The sequence below is a fragment of the Leguminivora glycinivorella genome, chromosome 19, assembly GCF_023078275.1.
Source record: "Leguminivora glycinivorella isolate SPB_JAAS2020 chromosome 19, LegGlyc_1.1, whole genome shotgun sequence".
Taxonomy (NCBI): domain Eukaryota; kingdom Metazoa; phylum Arthropoda; class Insecta; order Lepidoptera; family Tortricidae; genus Leguminivora; species Leguminivora glycinivorella.
This window is the reverse complement of record NC_062989.1, coordinates 13,174,238-13,200,546: the sequence shown is the minus strand read 5'-3', so window position 1 is coordinate 13,200,546 and position 26,309 is coordinate 13,174,238. Positions and strand designations below refer to the sequence as shown.

The window sequence follows — 26,309 nt, the reverse complement described above, 5'->3', positions numbered from 1 at the left end:
GCCATTTTTTTTTCACAGTTGTCCACCGCACTTTTTTTGTAACATGGCCATTTTTTACGCGATTCATACTCAGAATCGCGAGGTCTTTCGATCCTGATAGGAGAAAAAAAAATGTCCCAAGATTTCCATACATATTTCAAACCTTCCATTCCGGTACCGCCATACAAAATGTATGAAAAGATGGTAACGGAATGGGAAAAATACCTTGGGACACTTTTTTTCTCCTATTAGTATTGAAAGAGCTCGCGATTCTGAGTGGAAACCACAAAATTGCCAAATCCAAAAGTGGGGTAGACAACTTTGAAAAAAAAAATGGCCCAAATGTACATATATTTATGAACTCCACTGTAATAAACATGTAAAAGTAAAGTCTTGTCCTCTAATTTGCCAGCTAAACTAACCACGTGTGGTCACAGTACAAGCTAGTTATTCCTTAGAGCACAGCGGGCAAGCCAGGGTGCCCATGGGGTCCCAGGCAGGCAGGACTTGTGGGGTCTGCTTGAACACCTCCATCACTTCTCCGGGGACATACTTTTTGTCTACCACCACCTATGAACAAAACCAAAATAAGCTATGTGTGTGTGTGTGTGTATCTATTTAAGTATGTATATCGTCGCTTAGCACCCATAGTACAAGCTTTGTTTAGTTAGGAGCTAAGTTGACCTGTGTAAGGTGTCTCCAATATTTATTTATTTATTTTATTTTAAATGTTACATTGTTACTTAGAATGTTCATGTAAAAATAAGGAACTTGCCCGTTCTTATAATAATTTTACACGTTCATCGTTCACTACCAGCAAAGACATATGTAACTCCGTATAGACGGATAAAGTCTAAGAAAAAACGTATCTCAAAGCCATAGAGAAAAAGGTACGGTGGCCAAGATTACACGCGTTACACCTATGGGAAACGCTCGACTAGAACAGGGTCCTCCTAATACAAAAAGAGGCATTAAGGACACTTGTTGGAGTGAAATGCCGATACCCCTGCAGAGAACTTTTTGTTTCGCAGCGTATATTGACTCACTACTCACAACACATGTTCGAAGTACTCATGTTCGTGCGCAACAACATAAGTCAATTTAAACGAGTACACTGTCCGGGGAAACTGCTACGATCAACAGGACGCCTAAAAAGTGTCCCTCGTCGCATGGCACTTTCAACAAGGAACCCTCGTGTCATCGGACCGACTTATTTCGAGCACCTACCCGCCGAACTAAGAAATGAGCCAAGTGACGAAACATTCAGGCGTCAATTGAGAAACCTTTTGGTGAAAAATCCTCTATACTCAATAAAAGAGTATATGGAATTGAAATTTTGATGATTTGTTGTTGTTATTATTATTAATTGCTATTGTTTTATTTTTGATATTTTTTACGTAAATGACGATCCTTATTGGGAGATTTAATTTTATTTAAGATTGTTATTTTTATACTTATTTTTGTTGACGATTCTTATTGGGAGATATTATTTTTACATTGAAATTTAATAATGACATTATATTTTCATCTTTTATCTTTGTGTGTGACATTCCTTTAATAATCGATTTGTATTTTGATTTGTAAGTATTTACATACTTATGTTAATTAATTTTTAATTTTAATTTTTATTAATTTGTTTTTATTGTTAAATTTTGGAAAATGACGATCCTTATTGGGGGACACAATATGATGATTTATTATTAATATTATTCCTGTTATCTCTAAGTTTTTAATTTTATGACGATCATGATGGGAATTCTTATATTTTTGTACAGAAACACAAACTTATATTGTAATTTTTTTCGTGAAATAAATCATCTATCTATCTATCTATCTAGATGGCGCTAATATTAATATTTGAAAATTTAACACATATCAAGCTAAGAATATGGGCCAAATAGTCAAATCTGAGGTTCAAAAGTTTTAAGCTTGTGTCGAGAGATGGCAGTCTATGCACTGTGATTACACATTTTACTCTCTTCTATTATATCATATCCTCTTTTCTACCAGTGATAAGATTTCTCATTTTATCGACTACCTACGATTTAAATCAATGAACCATCGCTTTTAGCAATGGGAATGGTTGGTCGAAATATATTCCGGATCGCACCATCGTAGCTTGCCTGTATCTTTAAAATCATGTTTTTTTCTCGGACTTTTTTGGTCTGGATTCCAGCACTTTAAATCAAATCTCATAGATAAAATATTAAGACAGGGGCACGCTATGATAGCGCCATCTACGAACACCTTTGAATTTGGTTTCGACTTCCCGATTGCTAAAGTGCCTTTAAACCACGAATTTATTAAAAAGTATAAACTTTACCTCGAAGACGAATTCTCTAAACCAGGGCTCGGTGAGTAGAAGGTATCCTTTGTCATATTCCTTGTCGCTGTAAGAGTTCTCTACTCTGAACTTGGTCGGCTTGCCGCTTTCCTGTAGCCAAATATATAAATTGCTTTATATAGATCACACAATAAGGGCCGGTTGCATCAAACCGTTTGTCACCGTTAAAGCGTTCGTTAAATTTTATTGTATGGGTATTTCCATAGACGTCTGCTGCGTGACGATGATGTGTCTGTCAAATGTGGTTGACGCAACTGACCCTAAGAGAGATAACTATCGGGTACGTAGCCGAATGGCACAAACGCTCACGAAACGAAACGCTCGTAGATATCTATCTCTATCGCTCGTGCGTATTGGGGCGACAGCGCAAGACTACCTTTCGCGGCGTTTCGCTTCGCGTCGGAGAAATGCCATTCGGCTCCTCACGCAGGGGTGGCTCAGATGATGAGATGTCGAGCTACAAGTACATGCCGGCGGCCGCGCACTTGCGGTCTATTCAGTGGTGACCTTCGCGCGGCGCTATAGAACTCAATGTCGGATGCTCGTTTTTTAATGTAGGTAGGAATTATGAAAGACGGAATTTTGTGAACATCAAAGCAATGAGTCATGCAAAATTCTCAATAAATTTTCTTTCATGCAATAATTTGACATTACAACTCACATCAGTCGACTTCCGGTTTTTACATTTTAGCGGTCTCGTGTCGTGAATAATTTATTTTTCTTTTGCTCATTAATGTTGTTTAAAGTGTAATATCGATCGCTTATTATGCAGTAAACTAATGTTGTAGTGAGAAGCTGATGAAGAATTAATCTCGAAACGTGTTTAGCCACTTTTTTATCGTCAACGGCCGGTAGTCCACGTGCTCTTGTAGAATCTAGCTATCAAGTGCTAACTCACCGTAGACTGTCGTACTTACCGTACCAAAATCAATAACAATTAGCTCATATCACCTTGACACTGGCAAAATAGTCCTAATGGACTGAAGCCATTTAATTTTAAAAACTTAACTCACATCAGTTCCCACAGCGGTGAAGACCATAGCATGGGTCATACACGAGTCGCCATAGTGGAGTCGGTCTGCCTTCTGCAGCCCTATTTGCACCTCCGTGTTGAAAACCAGTTTGTAGTCATGCCTGAATTACAAAAAAAAGTGAGATAATACAAAACTACAGTAAAAGAAAAAAAAATACAAGTTAATTCACAAAAGCTGGTACGAATAAAATGGTGTCCTTGGTTTATAAAACGACTAGCTTTTGCCCGCGGCATCGCTCGCGTTAGAAAGAGACAAAAAGTAGCTTATGTCTCCACGTCAATACGTCGCTCCGTTTTGCCGTGGAAAACGGACAAACAAACAGACACACACTTTCCCATTGATAATATTAGTATGGATAATAAAATGATGTCCTTGGTTTATTAAACGATAATAAAATGGTGTCCTTGGTTGTAAACCGATACACGAGTCAACCACACTGACCACACATGAGTTTTACATATTTCACTTACACGTGTTCAGTGCTTCAACAAGAATACATTTACATGTGAAATTAAACATTAAAACATTTATTTATCTACACAAATTCAACATTAATTAAATTTAATTAAGGAAGAAATTAAACTAAGACAATACAGAATTTGAGAGAACATCGCTTGTGACGCATCCTTATGACGTTGACCTGGAGGGCGATTTTTGAATCTCGCATACGGAATTTTGTCACTAAAATACCGGTTGAAAACGGTGACTTGCCTATTATTTTCAGTGACAATTTTCTGAATTCCCGCGGCCCGCTGGTTCCTACACTATATAGGCGAGGCCTGTGCTGTAGCTTACATCCGAGTTACAAATTTGGGGCAAAATTGATACAGATAAGTTGTCAATTATATTGATGTAAAGACATGTTAAAGATGAGCTTAAACGAAAGAAGAAATGACAGCGGTAATTTGTAAGAAAATACTCACGCGTCTAGATCCTCGAGGCCGTTCTTGCGCTCGAATCGCTTGCTCACCTCGCACCCGAACCACACCGCCTCGCCGCCCGCTATACTGTCCTTCACCACTCTGTAAACAGTCCAAACGCGTTACTAAATAAATATTATAGGACATTCTTACACAGATTGACTGTGGCCCACGGTAAGCTCAAGAAGGCTTGTGTTGTGGGTACTCAGACAACGATATATATAATATATAAATACTTATATACATAGAAAACATCCATGACTCAGGAACAAATATCAGTGCTCATCACACAAATAAATGCCCTTACCGGGATTCGAACCCGGGACCGCGGCGCAGCAGGCAGGGTCAGTACCTACTGCGCCAGACCGCTCGTCAAACCGGTCGTTACTTCCATATAAATTCCGCATTTTTATCATCATCGTCCTTGCGTTATCCCGGCATTTGCCACGGCTCATGGGAGCCGGGGGTCCGCTTTGACAACGAATCCCAAGATTTGGCGTAGGCACTGGTTTTACGAAAGCGACTGCCGTCTGACCTTCCAACCCGAAGGGTAACTAGGCCTTATTGGAATTAGTCCGGTTTCCTTACGATGTTTTCCTTCACCGAAAAGCGACTGACATTTCGCACATAAGTTCCGAAAAAGTAATTGGTACGAGCCGGGGTTCAAACCCGCGACCTCCGAATCGAAAGTAGAACGCTCTTACCACTAGGCTACCAGCGCTTCTTCCGCATTTTTCTCCTCTATATATTTTATGAGGGTTTTGTTTTTCACCAATAAGTTTGAACCACTAAGGATTTTGAAGTTTGCTGTCAGAAAGACCCGGCGCCACAGTATCGCCGCCAGGCGGAAAAAAATGATTCAGAATACTAATTTTTTGTGTCACTGCCGCTTTTTTCTCTAAGTTTAGGCAGCGGCACAAGCATGCTCAAAGAATGTTTTTAAACGGTTAAAATTTTACTTACTGCATGAGAGTTTCGATAGGTTGGTTATTATAAGCGGTCTGGCGGCCGCCGACCACGTTGCCGAGGCACTGTAGGGTGAACAACCTTCCAAACGGGTTGCTCGCTCGCGGGTCACTCACCAGGCACACCTAAAAAACAATCAGGGACATATAATAGGGGAAGAATGAGGATGTCCATCTGAAAAATCTACCGGTAAGGGCATTTATTTGTGCGATGAGCACAGATATTTGTTCCTGAGTCATGGATGTTTTCTATGTATATAAGTATGTATTTATCTATTTAAGTATGTATATCGTCGCTTAGCACCCATAGTACAAGCTTTTGCTTAGTTTGGGGCTAAGTTGATCTGTGTAAGGTGTCCCCAATATTTATATTTTATACTGAATGTGAGTCATCCCCATAAAACCCTAGCAAAGGTCGACTGAAAGAAAACTTTCCTATACCTTCTCACTAACTGGCTGGCTTCTCACTAAGACTCTTTATACATGGTTCATTTTTAACTATCGAGCATCGAAAGTATACTCTCGCAACACTAAAGATTACACGTTGCGCAGCTCATGTTACGCTACTTTTAAACCCTTGTTCAGGCGGTAAGGATGGTTTTAGGATGAGCCGGGAATTTTGATTTAAAACAACGTGTGCTCTGGATGCTCCTTTATTCTAAACTAACTTCAAATCGATGTGGACTGTATATACTGTATATCTATAGCTAGGTATGCACTCGCACGTATATCAAAAGTACTTAATTACTTAAACTAATTTGGACATTCCGCCCGCCAAGAACATAGTTCTTTAATTACACGGCAAAATCTCTAATCACTACAGAAAAATAAAATGTTAAACATAACACAGTCGGCGCTTAAAACTAATACAATATCGGTTATGTAAAACATCACTTAGTTATTACACACAATTTGCTAACTGGACGCTTCAATATACCTGATTTACATTTCACAGTAACAACTCTTGTTATATTGTCAGGCCCAGTATGCTTTTGAATGATCTTGCCTAAAATCCATTTAGCAGGAGGTACATTGTCCTCTTTCAACACAACAACATCATTAATCTCAGGTTCGGTAGTAGCATTAGAATTCCATTTATATCTTTGACTAAGAGTTACCAAATATTCTTTATACCACCGTTTCCAAAAATCTGATACAATTTTTTGCGTTAAGCGCCATCGATCTAAACCTATTACATTACTCTCAGGCTTATATTCATCAGCAATATTAATCAATGGTTCGCCTACCAAAAAGTGACCTGGTGTCAAGGGTAGAGGGTCATTAGGATCATCGCTCAATACAGATAAAGGACGAGAATTCAAGCATGATTCTACCTGCGCCAGGACTGTCGCTAATTCCTCATAAGTGAGTGTGCTATTTCCTATTACCTTCCTCAAATGCCCCTTGGTACTACGAATTCCAGCCTCCCAAAGACCGCCGAAATTTGGCGCGTGCGGAGGGATGAAGTGCCATGTTGTATGCTCCAAAGTAAGTATTGCTGCTATTTCATCAGGTAATGATGACTTAGCAGTGTTGAACATGTCTCTCATCTCTCTGTCAGCACCAATGAAATTAGTGCCGTTGTCACTATACAAGTCTTGGCAGTGACCTCTCCTTGCAGAAAAACGCCTAAAGGCAGCAATGAAACCCTTGGCTGTCAGATCCGTAACTGCCTCGAGATGTATGGCTCGAGTAACCATGCACACGAACAGGCATATATAACCTTTAAAAGACTTAGCTCCTCTGCCTGGTGAAAACCTTATATTTATAGGCCCACAGTAATCTACTCCCGTAGCTTTAAAAGGTTTACTGGGTTTCATTCTTGCCTCAGGTAGAAGTCCCATTAAAGGAGTAGACTTTTGTCTCGAATATCTCAAACACGTGACACACTCTCTGTAAACTTTTTTAGTACGATCCTTCACTTGCAATATCCAGTATTTTGATCTTAAATAATTTAGCATTACTTGAGGACCGCCATGCAACGTACGATGATGAGCATCAATTATTAATAGCATGGTAAAATGATTTTTACCAGGCATAATCACCGGATGTCTCGTATCGTAACTTGCATCAGATTGATGTATTCTGCCACTAACTCTTAATGTCCCATTTTGATCCAAAAAAGGACAAAGAGTGCGCAGACAACTCTTTTTAGGCACAACTCCTCTACTCTTTAACTGTTTTATCTCATGAGAAAACTCTTTCTCTTGCACTTGGTTAATACACGACAGCAAAGTCTTATCCATTTCCTCAGAAGTTATAAATTTAGGTAATTTAACTCTCTCAATTATTGGCAATTTTAGATTTAATACTCTTCTACAATATGAAATAACTTTTAACAGTCTCGATAATGAAGAAAACCTCGACCAGATTGGGGGTTCTTCATCAACATGGGATACAACAGTTAAAGATGTGACTCTTTCCTCCTCATGTGTGTCTTCTACTCTTGTGTCTTTTTTCACAAAGTCAGGTTGAGCTAACCATTGTGGACCAGTCCACCATAACGTGTGGTCTAGTAAATCTCTTGGATGTAAACCACGAGACGCACAGTCAGCAGCGTTAAACTCAGTAGGTACATGACCCCATTGTTCAAACTCTAGTATGTTTAATATCGTGGACACTCGATTACTCACAAATGTACTCCAACGAGCTGATCCTCCTTTGAGCCAGGCAAGAACTATAGTACTGTCTGTCCAACCGTGTAGGTTCTCTTTGGGCACGCTCATTACCTGTGCAACTTCAAATATAAGTTTCGCTGCTAGAGCCGCAGCACACAGCTCTAATCTCGGAATGGAAATTTCTCTCTCTGTTGGGGCTACCTTTGTCTTACCTGTTACCAGGTGCACGTGTACACCGTTGTGCTCAACCACTCTCACGTAGACCGCTGCTGCAAACGCTGACTTTGAAGCGTCTGCAAAGACATGTAGCTCGATCTCTGATCTCGGTGTAGCATTCAGCCATCTTGGTATCGCCAGCTGCTTCAGGTCTACTAATGCCTCTCTGAACGACATCCACTCACTTACCAACTCTTCTGTTAACGGAGAATCCCACTCAAGCCCCGACTTCCACAACTTCTGAATGAAGATTTTTGCGACAACCACGACTGGTGCAATCCACCCCAGGGGATCGTACAGCCTCGCTACGTCGGACAGTACTTTTCTCTTAGTTATGGGTCCTTGAACTTCTGATAAATTGAGTGTATACTCAAAGTTATCAGTATCTCTGTTCCAACTCACACCAAGAACCTTCATCGTATGATTCAGTTTCAGGTGCACTGTCTGATCAGATGACTCTTTATTCCCTACAATCTTGTCAAGTAAGGTTTTCGAGTTAGTGTTCCATTTTTGAAGCTCAAAACCACCAGATCTCATCAACTCATTCATCTCGTTAAATATTCGTAGTGCCTCAGCCTCAGTCTCAGCTCCAGTGATTAAGTCGTCCATGTAAAAGTCTCGTTTGGTTATTCTCGCAGCTAATGGGTACTTACTCTCCTCTAACTCAGCGAGTTTTTGTAATGACTTAACGGCCAAATAAGGTGCGCAAGCCGTCCCGAACGTCAATCTCAATAGCTTGTAGTATTGTATTGGCTCTGACCCGTATGACTTAAATCGCCAAACGATTCTCTGGAAATCCGTGTCCTCCTCAGCTACACGAATCATTCTGTACATTTTGATGATATCTGCGACAAGGCAGATTTTGTGACTCCTAGCTCTCATTAAAATGTGTCTCAAGTCTTGCTGCAATTTAGGGCCGACAAGGAGATCATCGTTTAAGGAGATATTGTTGTCTCCTTTGCTAGAAGCATTAAAAACAATTCTAAATTTGGTTGTCTCCTTGTCCTCCCTGATCACAGCGTGGAAAGGAAGATACACTGCCTTATGATTCTCTAGCTCTCTCTCACTCACTGCTCTCATGTGGTTAAGACTTAGGTACTCTTCCATTACCTTGTTGTACTCTTCTCGTAGTTTAGGTTCTCTCAGTAATTTTCTCTCTAATATCTCTAATCTCTTGATAGCAATTTCCTTAGAATTGCCGTATTGACACTTAGGGTCCTCAGTTGAAAATGGTAGTCTCACTACAAGTCTGCCATCGTCATCTCTCACAGTCGTTGAGTTAAAAAACTCCTCACATTGTTGCTCACTCTTCGTCATCTCTTTCTCAATACTGTTAGGCTCGTTCTCCATCTCCCAAAATTTTTTCAATAAGTCATCTTCCTGTATATGAACATGCATACTAATCAGTCTCGTACTCACCTGAGTCTCAGATCCTCTTACTGCTCGACCAGACACGATCCAGCCGAGCATGGTGTTTTGTGCTATCATGGTTCCTTTGCGTCCCTCTGCACGCTTCTTGAACAACCCCGCCAGTATTATTTCTGCATACACCTCGGCACCTAGAAGGATATCAATCTTACCTGGCGTTGAATACTCAGGATCTGCTAAAGGTAAGTCTTCAATCTCGCTCCATTTTTGCACGTTAAGCTTGGTAGCTGGAAGTGAAGCAGTTAAAGAATGTAACACGAAAGCACAAACTTCTACTGAACTAGTTGGGTCGTGGCATGATGTGATGAGAAATGAAACCATATATTTAGCATTTAAACTACACTCCTCTAGCATTGACACCGAAGTACTTATAGGTCTACGTTTGAGACCAAGTAATTGAACAGTTGACTCAGTGATAAAAGAAACCATACTACCTTGATCAATTAAAGCTCTAATATCTTGTTTACAACCAGTTGAATCAAATACCTTAACTCTAGCCGTCGCGAGTATTACATGATTAGGTTGAAGCGCACCTCTCGAAAACGCTGCAGTAATATTTGTGTCACCTCGTGGTTTGTTCAGTTTCTCAGGTAATGGTGCACTCGGTGACGCAGATGACGCAGCAACCTCGCTCGTAACTCTGGCCTCCTGGTTGTCATCTCTGTCGAAGTGAAGAAGAGTGTGGTGTCTCCTTCCGCATTTACGGCAACTCGTCGTCAGACGACACTTCAATACAGAATGTGTAGGCATCAGGCAGTTAAAACATAGTTTATTGTTTTGCACAAAATCTTGACGTCCTTGGGGTGTCATGGAACCAAACTGCTTGCATTGATAAATGTGATGGGTCTCATGGCACATAGCACACTCGATGTCACTCGTCTTGACTTTGTTCTCGATGGCAGTGTGAAATGTTTTAACTTTAGCTGCAGGCTTCGCTGGTGGTGCTGGGCGGGACGTGTTGGTGTCAATCATCTCTAATGATCTGAATCTGTACTCTAAAAACTCACGTAACTGTTCCCAGGTAGGTAAATCATCGCCTAGCATATTCAAATGCTGTTCCCATTGTTTGATAGATTCAGCGTCTAATTTTGTAATCACCAAATACACTATTATTACGTCCCAAGTACTCGTGGTGATGCCCATATTCTGCAACGACTTCAAACATGTTGACGTGGTGTCCAATAAATGCCTCACTGCGTTAGCAGACTCAGTTTGTATTTTCTTGGTCGAAAATAAATTCCTCATAACCGCATTGCAATTATATCTCTTGTTATTGTAACGTCGAACTAATTGTTTCCAAGCGTCATCATAATTTGCGTCGGTGGTCGAAAAATTACTTAATAAACTCAGTGCCTCGCCAGATAAATTACTTTTCAAATAATGCATTTTTTGAACCGCCGTAATACTCTTATTTGTGTGGATTAAAGAGGAAAACATATCATAAAACGTTTGCCATTCTTCATATTTACCACTAAATGTGGGCAAAATAATGCGAGGTAATTTTACGTCACAACTATTGGTAGCATTTTCACTGGTAATCGTAATGTTACGAGTTTGCGGCAATGATTGTGTACTTGGTTGCACAAACTTTGTCAAAGATTCCAATAAACTCGTTTTGTATTGCACGTAATTCTCCTCGAACTCCTCATATCTCAGTTGTGTAAAATATGTTTCCGTTCTATCTCCTGACGCTTCAGAAATAATCGCCTTGTGGCCGCATTGAAACTCCTTAAATTGATCTTCAAGTATTGCAAGTCTAGTTTCTAAATACGGCTGCTTAATTCTCTCTTTAGGCGCTTTCTTGTGATTTTTCTCGGAGTTCTTTAACTTCTCAATTAACTCCTCTTGATAATTAATAAGCTCTTGTAATGTAGGCATGATGACTCGTACAACTCACTAATGTTCGTAGGTATAAGTAGGTAGATAACTTAGCACTCAGAAGAAAATGTCTCAAAACTCGGTTTATATTGCTCAGTTCGATATTTTAACTCACTCACAATGTTAAGCGTAATAAATTGAAGCGAAAAAGTCTCAAAAGTCACTTATAGATTCCAATAGTCGAAAGTTATTCACAAAAGTTCAAACTCGATGTTATTACGCGTGATTATAATTGCACTTAAAACTTGCAGTTAACACTCGTCCGGCTCATCCTTATCTCGATTACCGCTAGCCGCCTTTTGTTCCCGAGCGCTCGCCGCTCGACCACAGGTGACACTCTGTCCGGTTCGTTATGGACCATATGTTCAGGCGGTAAGGATGGTTTTAGGATGAGCCGGGAATTTTGATTTAAAACAACGTGTGCTCTGGATGCTCCTTTATTCTAAACTAACTTCAAATCGATGTGGACTGTATATACTGTATATCTATAGCTAGGTATGCACTCGCACGTATATCAAAAGTACTTAATTACTTAAACTAATTTGGACAACCCTAGTAAAATTAAACGCCCATACAATCTACATTTTCAATCATTAGGGTTCCGTAGTCGACTAGGAACCCTTATAGTTTCGCCATGTCTGTCTGTCCGTCCGTCCGTTCGCGGATAATCTCAGTGACCGTTTGCACTAGAAAGCTGAAATTTGGTATCAATATGTACATCAATCACGCCGACAAAGTAGTCAAATAAAAAAAGGAAAGAAATATTTTGTACCCCCCTACATGTAAAGTGGGGACTGATTATTTTTCATTCCAACCCCAACGTGTGATATATTGTTGGATAGGTATTTAAAAATGAATAAGGGTTTACTAAGATCATTTTTTGATAATATTAATATTTTCGCTCTTAAAGGAAAAAAAGTGCGTCCCCCCCCCTCTAACTTTTGAACCATATGTTTAAAAAATATGAAAAAAATCACAAAACTAGAACTTTATAAAGACTTTCTAGGAAAATTATTTTAAACTTGATAGGTTCAGTAGTTTTTGAGAAAAATACGGAAAACTACGGAACCCTACACTGAGCGTGGCCCGACACGCTCTTGGCCGGTTTTTATTTTTGAAGTCTTATGGCTCATTGATGATTCCGCCAACGTCAAGGCACGCGCTTTATGAAGACATTCGGCCGCTGAGCCCTACATTTTTCTTTGCCGCCTTTTTTGGGCTTAGATTTGGTTGACCGTCTATAACTAGTACATCGATGATGTGGTCACCTTATCGTCGACATCAAATAGCGGCCTGACGTGCTTGTCATAGAACTCCTTAGGCGTCAGGCTGCCAAGCGTGTTGTACGCTTTCTCCTTATTGTAGTAGTCGAACGTGAATTTTTCTGGAGGTGTTCCTGTTAAAAAAAAATCAATTATTATTATATTATAAACTACACCTACATACCCTTATCCATGGCACTAGCCCATTTGGCTCAGGGCTGTTAAAATTCAAGATTTTATCTCATTAGTGGCTGTGCATGCAAAAAGAGAAGTTGTATGCTGTTAAATAAGAATAAAATGTATTGATTAGCAACCATAATGCTAAGCCGAACGAAGCCGAGAATGCTCGAAAATAACAGTTTTTCTCTCCACTAATATCATTAAGTTTTAAGTTTACAAAGTGCATGTGCCATAAGGCATTTAGATGGGATAGACTTGTCTGAGGAAAATTATAAATTAATATAACATACCTAAGCAAGTGGCAACAATGTGGTAGATGACAGCGGTCTGTTTGTTGATGGTGGCTTGGATATCTTCGTCGGTTGCCTTCTTGGCAACTAAGTCGCGTAGCTCTTTTGCAAATTCTCGAAGCTGGAACAGAAATCATCAACTTTAAATATTAGAAATGGATTTTGGATACAAAATAATAGCGGTTTTGATATCGGAGACTAATATTCCGAAACCCGTGTGTGGTAAGTAGGCTTGTGCCGTTTCGTTCGTTGATCGGAGCGCTCCGATCTCGTTCAATCGCTCCCACGAACTAGTTCGCTCATTTAGGTCTTTTGCTCATTTAGTTCAGCCAGACCAGCGACCACTGCGGTCAGAAAGATCAGAACGAATGGGACCGAATAGTGTCAAAATGATACGAATAGTCTACAGATAGAAACTTTCCGGGCCGAAAGGTTGTAAGTAACCGAAGTTTAATATGAAAACTTGACTTTTTTTGTTGCTCTGCTAAGTAGCTCTCGCTCTCGGTCGGCGCAGTCACACATTCGTTCTCGATCCAAACCGCTCGCGCTCGCCGATCCTATACTGAACTAAATGAGCAAAGACCGATTCACAGACCACGGAAAGATTCAGTTCATTTCGGTCATTGATGGGATTTTATTCCTAACAGTTCATAGTTCGTGAACGACACAAGCCTAGTGGTAAGCCAGTGCAAAGCCGCCTTTACCCCTGTGAGTTTTACCGTTTACGTAAGCGACTTACGCAAAACTTTCAAATGTAAATGGTTTTTGTAAGTAGCTTATTTAAGATTTGACTACTTTCGTAAGCTGACAACTTTCAAGTGTAAATGGGTACGAGTTTATTTACGGAAGCGACTCACAGCTTATCGAAATAAATTGATAAGTTTTGGACTAACGAATAAGTAACTCCCTTGTTAGATTTTTGCAACCTGCCTTTGACAACCTTCCTACATCCGACATCGAGTCGGATAATAAGAAAACGCTCTGACACTAAAGGTTTACCTACTTACCTTGGTTTTGATGAGCGCGTTCATATGTAAACTCTTCCTTGAGCTGAAGGACTCAGGGAAGCATTTCTTGGGCATGACGCCATATTTGTTCACCAGGTTCACGATCATGTCCCATTGCCCGCCGTCGTTTATCGGGTCCTGGAGAAAAAATGGCAACTCTAGAGAATAACGTTATTTTAATATGACTTTAAGTCAGGATAAGCATTTAATCATATAGGGTAGGGAGAAGAGCTACTTGCTGCCTCTAAATATAATAGCTGAATGGGGTATGTTTATAGACATATAGTTGATATAGTAAGTATGCTTCATCCTAGACTGCATCAGCATTTTCCATCAGGTGAGATTGTGGTCAAATGATTTACCTGTTTCCTATACACCGTGTTTCACTTAACACTAAAAACCTGAAAACAGTTTGTTCAGAATCGAGAGTAGAATCGATATGGGGGTAATATTTTTATTTAAATTAGTATTATTCGTTATTTTTTACGTGCCTATTCTATTGTACTCGTAATACAACATTGTGTATATCGCATTGCTAGAGGTTGTTTACCTTTTTCAGTATTTAGGGGTATTAATACTGGCTGGTTACTTGGACGATTACTTTTTCCGCTACGAGTTTGACGTTGTTGTTAATCTTAATGTTTATCATAAGTCATAACAAATTGAACTCGTACCTAATTACAACCTTGTCATTTTGAATATTGGGTTTAAATTTGCTTACTGCGATTACCTGTCCAATTTGAAGTTTACTGTGACAAAGCTTTAAAGTGTTTTACAGTGACATCTTAGCTGTCTATTGGTAAACCTTATGTCGTTGCAATAACATACACAAATAAATAGTTTTATGGTTTATGATGGAAGTTAGCAATTATTTTATTGAGTGTAGAGCTAAAAGTCAAGTAGAGCTGTACAGAAAATTAAAAATTCAATTTAAAAAAAAGTAACCATCAGATTAAATAATTAATACTCTAGATGAGTTTAAAAAAATAAAAATCAGTTGGGGTGTCTGAGGTTTTGAGTGTTACCGGAAACACGTTGTAATAAAAAAAAAATTGTTAAATAACTCCTTGAAACACGTTAATGTAATTTTTCACGTCATATTAATGAAATATAGTAGCACTGGCAAGTATTATTTCATTTTATATTATTTCGTAACTGTAACAGGTGGTAAAAGGGGTGATGTTGTTCCCTTTACCGAGCGCAGACTAATTGGGTTGAGGGTCCCAATAAGTCGACACTCTTATGAGATGGTGAGGGTTCAGGCCTGGCTTAACAGAACAACAACAACGATTCCAATTGGATTTATTTAGACAACACAAGAGTTACACGCAGGTTTACACAAATAGTCTTTATACAATGTAGTCTAGTAACACTAAGTAACACGAATGCCGTGAGTGGTATATCTAGCACTGTACACTGTTGCTTTCACTGAACTTCACTTTGACTATGGACGCGACGGTAGCGGGTGTACCGAAAAGAGGTGACGTAACGAGACGTACTCCGAACCGGGCTCACGCCTTGCTAGTAGAAGACTCTCCGTGTGTGATCGGAATTGCGACCTTACGCCAAACGCAGGGGTTTACGCAATGTGTGATCGGAACGGGCTTTCTCCGTACTTAGCAAGGAGCTATCTTAGGCCTAGAGTAAGGTCCTAGTTAGGAGCAGACTGTGATGTCAACTGACTTGGGATGTGTCCCGGCGGGCTTTTATACCACCCGACGGCGTGGGTGAAAGCGACGCTTCCTTCCTGAGTAACGGGACGCTGGACCCGCGCATCTGCAGTGGCCGGCCATCGCAATGTAGAAACAATGGTGCGGTACCGTTGGAATCGGAAGGGCCGGCGGAACCTTCTACCTGCGTTACGCGTGGGAAACTTGGTCGTGCTACAGTCTCCCCTCTGGATCCGACGACGTCCCGGCGAGGAGCCAGCACGAGGTAGCACTTCTTCTTTTCCATCGATTTTGCTTTTACATGCCCCTTGGGCTTCTTAGTCTTCTTCTTGAAGTTTTTGAGTGGCTGGAGTGGTGGTTCCGTAGGAGCCACCACCTCTTCATGATATAGCGCAAACGCTGCATCTTGGGGAGGTTTAATCTTCTCCGGACAGTCACTATTCCGAGTGACTATGCATGATGCGAGCTGACGTTGTGACTTTACGTCAGAGCTATCTTGTTTTGGTGCAAGTTTAGCACGCTCAGCATGAGCTGGAATGACCACTGCTGGATCACGTGGCTGCAACTTCAAAGCTTCCTGACTATTCTTGTCTAATGCTTCTTTTCTTATTTCCTCCCTTTCTTCCGTAGAGGGAACTTTCGTACAGCCTACTTGAAGTTTTGCTGTAGGGCTTGGCCCTATTTCACCAGGTACGCTTGGGGCCCAAGAATATAGGCCAACGCTCTGGTCTCCTGGATTTGCATTTCTGCAGCAATTAGGACACTTGCTGCGAACGACGCCGGGTCTGCCGCATCCGTAGCAACTGATGCCAACCGGTGCTGATGGAGCAACCTTGCTCACATCTCCCCCTGCAGTTGAGCTCGACGGTTGTCGAGGCTGTTTGCTACGGCACTCTGCCGTCATGTGTCCATATCTGCGGCAGAACGTGCATTGTCGGCGTCTAGAGATGTCCCTGTTCTTGATTTCGGGTAGCGGGGGAACCTTCGGTTCCCAGTTAGGCCTCTTCTCTTGTAAGATTTCCTCAGCGCTACGGGCAAGTTTCAGGAGTTCATCCACTGTCTTGAACGCGCTTCTCGGCACCATTTCCCGTATGCTTAAGTGGAGCTGACCATAAATCATATGTAACTGATGGGTCTCCGACGGGATTGGTGCCGGTAGTTGGGCTATGAGCGCCCTCTTCTTTGCGACGAATTTCTCCGTAGGGGTCGTCGCATCCTGCTTCAGTTCTATTATCTTCTGATACAGGATGTCCGCTGGTATCTTCGGTGCGAACGCGTGCCGAAGCCGATCTTCAAAATCCGTCCAGGATTTGACGTCTGACTTAGCGCCTTCCCACCAGACAGCGGCGTCTCCTTTTAATAGGAGGGTAAGCCCTTCGAGAGCGTTCTCGTCGTCAATGTTCTCGATTTTCTTGTACACCTTGATGGCTGAGAGAAACGTCTCTACAGCCTCGTTGTCGCCGGTTCCGTCGTATACTGCGTTGCATCGTGCGAATGAACCTTGTCTGCTTGCCGGTGCTAGAGCTGCGATGATGCGCTGTAGCTGTTCTTCGGTCATGCTGAGGTCCATCTACGCTCTGTGTTGTGCTCGTGTTCTAGGTTCTGAAGCCAGGGCCACTTAGTTGGGCGCCAGTTGTGACAGGCGGTAAAAGGGTGATGGTGTTCCCTTTACCGAGCGCAGACTAATTGGGTTGAGGGTCCCAATAAGTCGACACTCTTATAAGATGGTGAGGGTTCAGGCCTGGCTTAACAGAACAACAACAACGATTCCAATTGGATTTATTTAGACAACACAAGAGTTACACGCAGGTTTACACAAATAGTCTTTATACAATGTAGTCTAGTAACACTAAGTAACACGAATGCCGTGAGTGGTATATCTAGCACTGTACACTGTTGCTTTCACTGAACTTCACTTTGACTATGGACGCGACGGTAGCGGGTGTACCGAAAAGAGGTGACGTAACGAGACGTACTCCGAACCGGGCTCACGCCTTGCTAGTAGAAGACTCTCCGTGTGTGATCGGAATTGCGACCTTACGCCAAACGCAGGGGTTTACGCAATGTGTGATCGGAACGGGCTTTCTCCGTACTTAGCAAGGAGCTATCTTAGGCCTAGAGTAAGGTCCTAGTTAGGAGCAGACTGTGATGTCAACTGACTTGGGATGTGTCCCGGCGGGCTTTTATACCACCCGACGGCGTGGGTGAAAGCGACGCTTCCTTCCTGAGTAACGGGACGCTGGACCCGCGCATCTGCAGTGGCCGGCCATCGCAATGTAGAAAAAATGGTGCGGTACCGTTGGAATCGGAAGGGCCGGCGGAACCTTCTACCTGCGTTACGCGTGGGAAACTTGGTCGTGCTACATAACTGTATTTTAATTTAATTAATTTAATGTATTTTAATTTTAATAATATAATTATGATCCTATGTTGGTCGCAAAATAAATAAATAAAAAAAAAATAAAAAAAATAAACAATGAGCAATAAATTGTAGGTAGGTGCTATGATAGTTTTGTGCATAAGACACAATAATGAAAAAAAAAACAGTATTTACAAACATTAAATACTAATTGGTAAGGGCTTGTAAAGGCTCTCTTGATACTTTAAAAACGAATAATAAAATTGCATTTTATTCACAAGAGTGCAAAGTAACTTCATACAAATTTTAACTAAAACACCTAGTAATGATTTTGAATATTCAATAAATCGATAAATTTGATTTAGTTTCATGTTATAGGGGCCTGTGTGGTGACGGGTTAAGAATTTCACCACCCCCTTTCTTCCCGTGGGTGTCGTAGAAGGCGACTATGGGATATGGGTTAAATTGTGGCGTAGGCGAGAGGCTGGCAACCTGTCACTGCAATGTCACAGTTTCGTTTTCTTTCAACCCTTTATTTGCCAAGAGTGGCACTGAAGCTTTAGTAGTTTCATGTGTTCTGCCTACCCCTTTATGGGATACAGGCGTGATTGTATGTATGTATGTATACTATGTATGTATGTTATAGGTACAGTTAATATTTTCTTCGTGTTGATATGGTGAAACATTTTGTGTTTCATTCGGTGGCAAAGTTTGTGCACCTTGCATGCCTTGAAACCCTCACAACGCTCAAGATTCCACTTCCGGACCACTCGCTACACTCGCGGTTCAATATTGGAATTTTTCGCTTGCTCGAGTATCAATCAACACGTGCGGTTAAACAATAACTTTGCACCCTTGTAAATCAAATAACTATTGTTCTTCAATAAATATTACCACTTAAGTGTTACCTTCAATAAGAAGTTGACGAGCCGGCCGTCCAACTCCTCTCCCTGTTTTGCGGTGGCAACGATATTGTTCAGCCAGTAGTGGGAGCGCTCGATCTTATCCCAGAAGAATAGGTAGCTGGAAAAAAAAAATAGGTATTTTTAATAAGTTTTCTAGAATACATACATACAATCACGCCTGTATCCCATAAAGGGATAGGCAGAGCACATGAACTACTCAAGTTTCAGTGCCACTCTAGGCAAAAAGGGGTTGAAATAAAACGAAATTGTGACATTGCAGTGACAGGTTGCCAGCCTCTCGCCTACGCCACAATTTAACCCATATCCCACAGTCGACTTCTACGACACCCACAGGAAGAAAGGGGGTGGTGAAATTCTTAACCCGTCACCACACGGGCACGGGGTTTTCTAGAATAAAAGCAAAATATTCATATTAGCATACATAATAGCTTTTTGTTTACTAATTATGCATGTATTCTTACATCTAAGGTTTCTACATTGTTAACAAGTACCTATAGAAAAAGCGGTAACGCACATACAACCCCTTTTCGCGTTGACACGGCTATTGTCAAGACGAAGACATATGTAAGTGTGTTTAGTAAAACGTCCCACTTTGTCGGTTACCATTAAGGCGAGATTTACTTGTATCTTTATATGAATAAACTGACAAAGCTGCTTTATAGCAATCGACAAAGTGGGACGTTTTCCCGTGCACACTCACATTTTTAGATATAATTGCGCAAGTGGGCCGACCCGATATATCTAATGACGACTATGCCCTTAGTAACTGGATGCGGTATGCACCCGTATCTTGGTTATACAATAGGTAATAATTTTAACTAGGGCAGCAGTGTTGATATACCTACGCTACGAGCTACGTGGGAAACTATGGAATATACTTATCAACAATACAAAACAACTTCCACAGTCCACAGGTCATATATAAATGACGCCATGTTGCGGTTTTCATATCTACCACAAAAACAGTGTCAATAAATAAAAATTCATAAAAACAGCATGAAAACAGGAATATTTAAATAAAATACTTGGCTAATCTGCTAATATGCTCTTGTCGATTCTAAATTCGAAAGATGGGACGAGTATGCTTTTGAACGCCTCTTTAAATAATTTATCTCTGTGCGAACAAAGCATTGAATTCTAAAAGGTTCTCTGACCTTTGGGAGAGGCTTTCTTACCTCTGCGAGAAATTGAGAATTCGAAATAATTTTAATTTTAATCTGTGTAAGGTTTTGTTACCCCTATGAGAGGATATTCGTGTCGCTTAACTTCAAACCTGGGTAAATCCATTCTGCTTTAAGGTTGAATACATAAAAAATATAATATGATCTGAAAGACAATAAACATTGTACGAGTAGCAGAATGGATTTACCCAGTTTTGAAGTTAAGCGACACATTTCACCTCTACAAAATATTCACTTACTGATAATACTAACTTAAACATCTCTCTATGAGATGTTCTCTTGACTATAAACTCTATAAAGTCACCTTCAGGTATAACGGAGCGTCCGAGGTGGTCACAAATATCTGAACACTTTTATTATCAAAGCGTTAGTGTTTTCAGATATTTTTGGCCATCTTGGGTGATCTTTAAACCTGTAAAATAGTCTCTCTTCTCAGAGAGGTTGTCTTCCCTCCAAAAAAGATCTTATGTCTGATGGAAGTTCTCTTCGAAACAGCGTTAACAACCTTTCTAGGTATCTCTTGCACCTGTGTCAGGGTCTCTTACGTCTATATCAGGATCTCTTACATCTAGATGAGGGTGTGTTACCCTTGTGCTAGGGTATCTTACCTCTGCGAGAACTCGAAATCGTCAATGGCGTACTTCTTGCAGAAGGGCAGCCGCATGGCGTTCAGGGCCGCGAAGAGCCAGAAACGCCCGGAGCTCTCCTGGGTTGTCACCGACTTGCCTTACATACAATTCCTTCATTTTATAATAGTTTCTTTTTTTTTAAACTATAAATTGGCTTACTCTTGGCCACAGACTAGCCAAAGCCAAAGACGTGGCCTACGATGGAGTGATCTCGTCCAGAATGCCTGTTCACCCTTGATTTGAAGGTTGCCATGCCAGGTTATATGAGCTCGGAAATATACCTTTTATCATACTCTTTACATTATTTTACCTGCAACAATAAGATTTCTTACGTCTGTGAGATTCTCTTATATCTACGAAAGATTCCTTCTTCTGCTGGAGCTTAACAACCTGTCTGGGTCTATCTCTTGCATTCATTACCCCTGCGACAGGGTCTCTTACCTCTAGATGAGGGCGTGTTACCTCTGCACTAGAGTATCTTACCTCTGTGAGAACTCGAAGTCATCAATGGCGTACTTCTTGCAGAAGGGCAGCCGCATGACGTTCAGGGCCGCAAAGAGCCAGCAGCGCCCGGAGCTCTCCTGGTTCGTCACCGGCTTGCCCTCTGATTCTATCTTTTGAGAAGAATAACAATGTCACTTTAGGTATGGAGCATTCCATATTCCATGAATGAATGAATGAATGAATGAATTTATTTGTCAATAGTGGGTTTACAAAAATGGTCTTAAAACTATTTACAATATGTAACTTCTACAGATCTCCACATTGTGCCTACAGACTGGCGTACAAATATCTTTTGCTAACCTAAGTAATCACATGCATACTGTAGTGTATAGGTGTCTCGAGTACATATGGCAGTCGGTGTCCGAGCGAGATAGAGGACAGACGTGCGGTGTGTATTGGCGAGCCAACCCAATGTATATAGGATAATAGCGTGACATTACAAGTGGCGACGAGGATGGGATAGAAACATAAGTAACAATATCTGGGCGACCGAGCTTCGCTCGGTTCTATTTTAATATATCACGTCTTTAGATAAAAAAAAACTCTTATAAATACAAAAACAAAAAAAAAGACAAAAAACAAAAACTTAATTTCTGGCCGGGATTCGAAACCCTGACACCTACGATCTATCTGCGTACATTAGACCGACCTCGTGCGACTGAGCTAAGCGGAATCGATGCGCGCGCGGCGAAATTAAGGACCATATTTTACGTTTACAAATGCGAAAGAAAAACTCATGAAAACTCGAAAATTCGCGTTTTCCGGGATCTAAGGCTACGCTAGATCGATTTTTCACCCCCGGAAACCCCCACAAAACAAATTTCAGCGAAATCGTTAGAGCGGTTTCCGAGATCGTCGGTATATATAAATAAATATATAAATAAATAAATAAATAAATAAATAAATATACAAGAATTGCTCGTTTAATAGTATAAGATAACCTATAAAATCGAGTAACGATGCGCCATGATGCACCGTTATCTTTTTGTAAACAGGTTTGGTTACCTGCCGTTTTAAATTACTGGCATTCTTAGTAGTTTCGGAACGTAATGAAGCTAAATGAAAGTGTTCATTAAATACTACAAAGCGAAATGATTATAACGGCAGTTTTTCAAGAATTAAGTCAAAACCAAATAAAAATAAATGAAATGTTATTTCTTTCAACCGCGCGAATATAAACCTTAAGCAGGTAACCGAACGATGCAATTCATAAAACGTTTGAGGTAATTGTCAACATACGGCCAGCCTTCCTAGATTGTCATGCCTATACAGGTGTTGGTGTGTGGCTCCTACCTACCTAGTAAACGGTTTGGTTACCTACCTAGATTGCAAAATGTTTTTAGGTACCAAAATGTTATTTGAGTTTATGTGTAGTGGGTTTATAAAATTGATTTATTACATAAATCACAGCCCGGAATCATTACAATAATTTCCGTCCAACCAAAAGAAATGATATTTATTTTTAATTAGTGAAGTTACCATCTACCTGTTGGTTGGTTTAATACACAAAATTATGTGATGTTGCTAAATTTATGAATGGTTAAGCTATTTACCTAAATAAGGCATTTACTTGAATGATAAAATGTTGTACAACCATCACACTTAAATGTCCTATGGTAGCATTAGTCGATGTTTGAGAGTAAGATGAAAACCAAAACAAAGTAGATAAATACTTACCTAAGTAATTAAGTATACTTACATGGGTGAATTTACGTAAAAGTAACGTAAGTCACGACTTCATTAAGTGGTTATTTGAACTACAGCTGCAAATGAAAGGATCTATGCATATGTCGGGAAAGTAACACTTATATAGAGATAGATTATCACTTGAACGTGAATCTTGAATTGATTGAACATGCCATAAAATCGTGACTAATACTCTTGTCGCGGATTGACTTACGTAAACATTCCTAACGCCGATTTCGAGCAGTTTTATCTGAGTATTTAATTACTTAAAAACCAGAAAACTAGATGGGTTCACTTTAAGTGCTAAATATACCTACTTATAATAAATAAAGAAATATACACCCTGTTGTTATTGGATTACGTTAACTTTAAAAAAAAAAAAAGATTCATTACATCAAATACAATTAATTTATCTAAGAAACTAGCGTCGTAATTCTTGCGGTTATCGAGTTAAAAAAAAAAAGAGTGTTGAACACAACAATTCCTAATGTTATTTGTTTTGACATATGCCGTCAATCACTTGACTCTAACTTGAATGTTATTCTTAAGGGTCTCTCACAATAATAAATTAATTTATTATGTATGAAAAGGATGAACATTTTTTATTGCATATTTACCTAAAAGTGATATACAGGATGGTTCTTGATAATGAACCTAACGACGTGTCAAATTTAACGGAAAAAAAAAACACGGTATAGAATAAAAAAAAAACACATTTTTGAAGCACTTATGATAAGCAGTTTTCATCTGAGTATTAAATTACTTTGTCAGTAAAGTCGGCAGAAGAAAAAAAAAAAGAGACATTAAACGGAGGTGTAACTCTGTACTTACATTCAATTGTATCGACCATTTAATTGGCACCTAAGTACTATGAAATTTTATGCCATTTGTGGCTGAAAATAAGGCATTAAATTGCGAATTTGGAAACAGCACATGGAGGTGCACTCTGTACATTCAATTGTATTGTTTAGTATCGACCATTTAATTGGCATCTAAATACTATGAAATTTTATGCCATTTGTGGCTGAAAATAAGGCATTAAATTGCGAATTTGGAAACAGCACATGGAGGTGCACTCTGTACATTCAATTGTATTGTTTAGTTTCGACCATTTAATTGGCACTTAAATACTAAGAAATTTTATGCCATTTGTGGCTGAAAATAAGACATTAAATTGCGAAGTTGGATACAGCAGATAATACTGATCATTAAATTGTTATAAACAGTAGTTAAATAGCAATAGGAAAAAAACTGAACATTGAATTGTTGCAAATATCAGCTTAATGATAATAACCTAAACACGAAGTAAATTACGGTTATACTGGTTGAACGTGCGCTTAAATGACGCTTAGATCAGATGATAAATACTATCTGAGCCTTCAATTGTCATAATAGTAGATTGACGTCGGTCAATAAATATCATTAAATTGAAACCGAAATAAATTACACATAAATGAAAGAAAAAATACCAAGGCCTCCAGTGCCTGAGAGTCTGAGACAACTACCCCAGTAAAACACTCAAGTACAATGACTGAGTACTTTGAGATAGCATAAGTTGAAATATTTTCAATAGAATATATTTTGACTTGTGTTAGTTAGAATCATTAAATTGATTGGGTACAGGTTGCCCCAAGAAAGTCCAGTATGGCTTCTTAATTGTCGTTGGAGGCATTTGACAGCGAAGGTGATCCTACATCAATAGGAGTTCGGTGGGAGCGCTGGAAAAAAGCACTCTTTATATACCTAGATGCCGCTAACGTCAATCAGAGTGAAAAGAGTGAAAAAAAAGACAGTGCATTGGTTTGACATTGCATTGTATATAAAAAACAGGTAGTGGTGCAGCTGAATTTAATAAAATTAAGCGAACGCTTGATACATTTCAACAACGCGAAAAAAAAAAAACAAGTTGCTAACTCTGCTTATCGTCAACAAGGCTTTGTCAGGTATGGGTGACCTCAAGAGAAAGACATGCCTATTTAAGTTGATCTATGATAGATTTTCAAAGACAATCTACGTCAGTTGAAAATCATTACAAAAATATATTGGTACTGAAGGTACTCGTTATCAGTTAGGGTAATATGTACATACTGCAGAGATTCATGTAGGTGAATCTCATATAAGTCAGGTGTCCAGTTAAAACAAATAAACTAATGGATCTGTGAGCCTCTATTGAACTAATATAGAAAAAAAAGAAGAAATAAAAATGCTGAACTTGTATGCGTAATTTCACGGGAGGACATTAAAATGTGGTCTCTCTTTCGTGAATACATATTAAAGATTTTCCAAGCGAACTAGTAACCTAAGTTTGTAAATTTATAAAATAAATCTCACTAGTGACCTTATTTCGTCTGGTCAAGAAAATGAACAAAAGGACAACAATCAGCGGCTGAATCAGCTTTGTCTGTAGTGATTGTAAAATGTTAAATAATCACAGATTTCAATGCTTCACGTCAATTATCTAGGTACCTAACTACCTACAATGCACATTATTTAGAGGTTAGGGAACATGATTCTATATATAAATGGATTGATAGACGGATGTGAAGTTAAGGGTACAACTGAGAGAAATTTGCCTTGTGAATCTAACTCGTCTTGTTGCGTGTTTATTTGTTTGAAACAATAGTATTTTAGTAAAGGGAATAAATCACAATATTGATGATACAAGTCGAATTTGTACGAACCAAACAACAAGGTCAAACTTGTTAAAATATATTTTATTGAATCAGCTAAACATATGTTTAAAACAATATGTGACATGTGCTTTTACAAAATCGACTTGTTGGTTTAAATAAAACATTGGTTCAAAAAAAAATCAATAAAAATTCCTCCCACGAACGCTCCGGCTGTGGAATGAGCTATGTCAAGGTATTCCCGATGAACTACAGTATGGGGTTCTAAAAAAAAAGGAGTATACAAGTTTCTAATGGGTCGGCGACGCGCATCTGACACCCCTTGAGTTGCAGGCGTCCATAGGTTACGGTGACCGCTTTCAATTAGGAGGCCCTATAATTGTTTGCCACCGACGTGGTATATAAAAAAAAAAAATTGTAGAAGGTAGTTACACTTAACAACATCAAACTTGTAGTTGGAATGAAAGAACACGTAGGCGCAATTTAAAAAAAAAAATTGAAATGTTGAAAGAACATGAAATCTAGTTGTTTTTCTCTCCGTGTGACACATAAATAAACGCTGAATCTGTCAAGATATAACATCTCCTGCAGGAATTTAAAGAC

General features: G+C 39.7%; 1 protein-coding gene across 1 annotated transcript; it reads right to left on the bottom strand.

Annotated features, from left to right (window-relative positions):
• Positions 1-219: 219 nt before the first annotated feature.
• On the bottom strand, positions 220-20,983 carry LOC125236393 (bleomycin hydrolase). Its single transcript, XM_048143177.1, has 10 exons — positions 20,866-20,983; positions 19,059-19,173; positions 14,122-14,259; positions 13,115-13,235; positions 12,651-12,778; positions 5,241-5,368; positions 4,281-4,379; positions 3,337-3,457; positions 2,303-2,413; positions 220-549 (listed from the first exon to the last, which is right to left on the bottom strand). Exons 1-10 carry the CDS (start codon positions 20,919-20,921, stop codon positions 427-429), a joined length of 1,140 nt encoding a protein of 379 aa, XP_047999134.1. The 5' UTR covers positions 20,922-20,983; the 3' UTR covers positions 220-426.
• Between the last annotated feature and the right edge of the window lie 5,326 nt (positions 20,984-26,309).

What these genes read in the sequence shown, in the direction of transcription:
- LOC125236393 (XM_048143177.1), bottom strand. Translation starts at nt 20,921, where the DNA reads ATGCGGCTGCCCTTCTGCAAGAAGTACGCCATTGACGATTTCGAGTTC. An exon ending in GGCCTCGAGGATCTAGACGC is followed by an intron (nt 3,458 to 4,280) that starts GTGAGTATTTTC and finishes TTTGTAATTCAG; the next exon opens with GCATGACTACAAACTGGTTT. An exon ending in TCACCGCTGTGGGAACTGAT is followed by an intron (nt 2,414 to 3,336) that starts GTGAGTTAAGTT and finishes ATTTGGCTACAG; the next exon opens with GAAAGCGGCAAGCCGACCAA.